Below are 2,484 nucleotides of genomic sequence, written 5' to 3'. Positions count from 1 at the left end.
CTGCTGTCTGGAGAAGCAAAGAGAAGCATCGTCCAGGCCCCCTCTCAGGCCAGGCTGCAGGGAAGGTAAAGGATGAACACCCACAGAGCAACTTCGAAGAGCCCAATACCAGGCTGGGCACAACATCTATGCTGTGAGGGGCAGAGCTGGCCCTGTCTGGAGTCTGACGGTCCGGGAAGGTAAAAGAATCTTTGATGACTAGTCCTAGCTGCCAAGCTTTTCCCAGGCTGGGTGGGTCTACAGCAAGATCCAGCCCACCCACTGGGTGCCCTCTGCTCAGCTGTGGAGGGTCAGCCCCAGGCTGAGGCCTCTTGTAGCTTCCAGGCACCCAGGTCCAAGAGGGAAGGCTGTACTGGACTCTGACCAAACACCTTTCCTCACGACTGTACGGCCCCTTGACCCTTACCCTCTGCTCACCTGAACGCAGCTGCTTGATACGGCCATTGCTTGTGGCGGGATCCACAGGAAGGAAGTCCTTGAACCAAGAGATCTCAGGGTCTGGATTCCCGCCTGCTGCGCACAACATGGTGGCCGTGCGTGCCTTCTCCACCACCTTCAGCTGAGGCCCCATGTCGATGGAGGGGAAGCCGGGGGGCAACTGGTCCTCTGCAGACAAAGAGCAGATGTGTGCATTAGCGCTGGGACCCTGCTTCCCCTCACTCCCAGGTTGGTTGGGATCCTCAAGATTCTTCTCTCTCCGATCCCCGACTTCTAAACAGAATCCCAACTCCCACTGCCCAGGCCGGCCCTCCCCTCCACAGGGAGCTGGTTTCCAGGTCTGAGAAGCAACGCCTCAGACTGAAGATGTCAGCACTTATCTCTCTGGGCCCTGGGAAAAACGAGGATTGATGCTCTGCTGGCCACAGCACAAAGTGCTACACAGACGCTAAGCTGCAGGGGGACCCACAGCTGACGCGGTGGCATCAATAGCCATACTAAGCCCAAAGGCTCCTTGTCTGTCCAGCACCCACCCCTCTTGTCTGCACATGTAGTGTCCCCTCCACTTCCTGCATCTAGTCTTTAGCTCCATCATATGGCAGAGCCCGACGTCACAGCTGTGTTCTAGTCCTGACTTTGAACACCTCCCGCCCTACCAACGAGCTAGCTACCCTTGACCCCAGGTCCTGACTCTGACCCATTCTCTACTGCAGCCTTGACCCTGACCCTCCTCCCTCACTCGGTCCTGACTCTGGGGTCCATGGTCAGGCCTGGGGGCCATGTCTGAGCATGTGAAGGCTAAGGAAATAAAAAAGCTCTGAGGACACCAAAAGTTGATGGGGGCGGGGAGGGGGGGCAACTCTCCCTGCCTGCCATCTCCTGGCTCACAGAGGAGTCACTTCCACGGGTGCAACAGGAACAGATATCAGCATCACACCCCCACTGCAGTGCGCATGGACTGCTGAGGCAGCCCTGAGGGGCTATGGGGCAAGGCTGCACACTCCCCTCCCCTGAAAGCACAGGGGCTGGGAGCACAGGCTGGTGCAGACCGAGTGGGACTCCCACTTCCACCACTCACTAGCTGTGACCTGGGTGTGTTACTAATCCTCTCCACGTCTGTTTTTACCTGTAAATGGGGTTCAACGGCCCACCTCATAAAGCCAGTGTGAGGACTGTATGTGATAATGATGTGCGCGAGGCGCTGGAATGCGTATGACAAAGAATCTGCATCCAGTGACTGCTAGCTGGCATTATTATACCTAGAAAGGGCTGAGCCACTGGGGCAGACAGGTACCAAGACCAGGGCCTGGGGCCCCTTTCTCATCCTGGGCTGGCGAGAGGCCCCTCCCCGAGGAACAAATCAAGTGTGTGAGAACTTGCCAGAGCCTCTCCACCAATGTGGGTGCTTGGTAAGCCCAATGTGGGAAGAGGAACACTGTCCATTGTCAGTCTCCTGGTAGGGGAGCGGGGCTCTACAGTGGAGACGAGGAGACTAGCACAGTTCTGTACCTCCCTTCTACAGGTCCAGCACAAGATGGGTTTGTGGGGACATTTGCTGAGGTCAGGCTCCTATGCTGGGGAAAAGGCATGTGGCATCCTGAGGAGGGAAGAAATTAAAGGCTGACAGCACTGTCCTCTCTGCAAGCTCTGAGACCCAGGGAGACTGACTAAGGATGAGGGGCAGGCAGGACAGGAAGTAGCCCCGAAAAACAGAGTCAAGACATCCCTCTGTGTGGTACCAAACCCCAGGGGGTGCTCTGCCAAGGTTCCAGCTGCCAGAGGCATCCCAAAGGGACTGTAGTCCCATCGGAAGATGGGGTCTGGGGGTGGGGAGCAGCAGGGCTCCCAGCATGGCCTCACCTCCCCAGCCTCTCTGGTAGCTAGCAGTATGCTTCCTTACCTGCAGCCCTATAAACTCCGGACATGACCCCGGCATCTCCTTGGCTGTAAATATGATCCCATAGCATCCTAACTTTCAGCTCCGATTTTTTTATTTTAATGTTAAACAGTGGTGAGAAAAGAGAGGACAAAAATGAGGCAGGACTT

General features: G+C 56.5%; 1 protein-coding gene across 4 annotated transcripts in view; it reads right to left on the bottom strand.

Annotated features, from left to right (window-relative positions):
- Positions 1 to 2,484, bottom strand: part of PTPRF (protein tyrosine phosphatase, receptor type F) — a 76,222-nt gene that overhangs the window by 47,784 nt on the left and 25,954 nt on the right. For all 4 annotated transcript variants that reach the window (XM_025046425.1, XM_025046423.1, XM_006911393.3 and 1 more), the window contains one exon: positions 418 to 606. In XM_025046425.1, the coding sequence (XP_024902193.1) occupies positions 418 to 606 (189 nt within the window). The remainder of the gene's footprint in view (positions 1 to 417; positions 607 to 2,484) is intronic.

The sequence above is a fragment of the Pteropus alecto genome, unplaced genomic scaffold (assembly GCF_000325575.1).
Source record: "Pteropus alecto unplaced genomic scaffold, ASM32557v1 scaffold484, whole genome shotgun sequence".
Lineage (NCBI taxonomy): Eukaryota > Metazoa > Chordata > Mammalia > Chiroptera > Pteropodidae > Pteropus > Pteropus alecto.
This window is presented reverse-complemented; position numbering and strand designations above follow the sequence as displayed.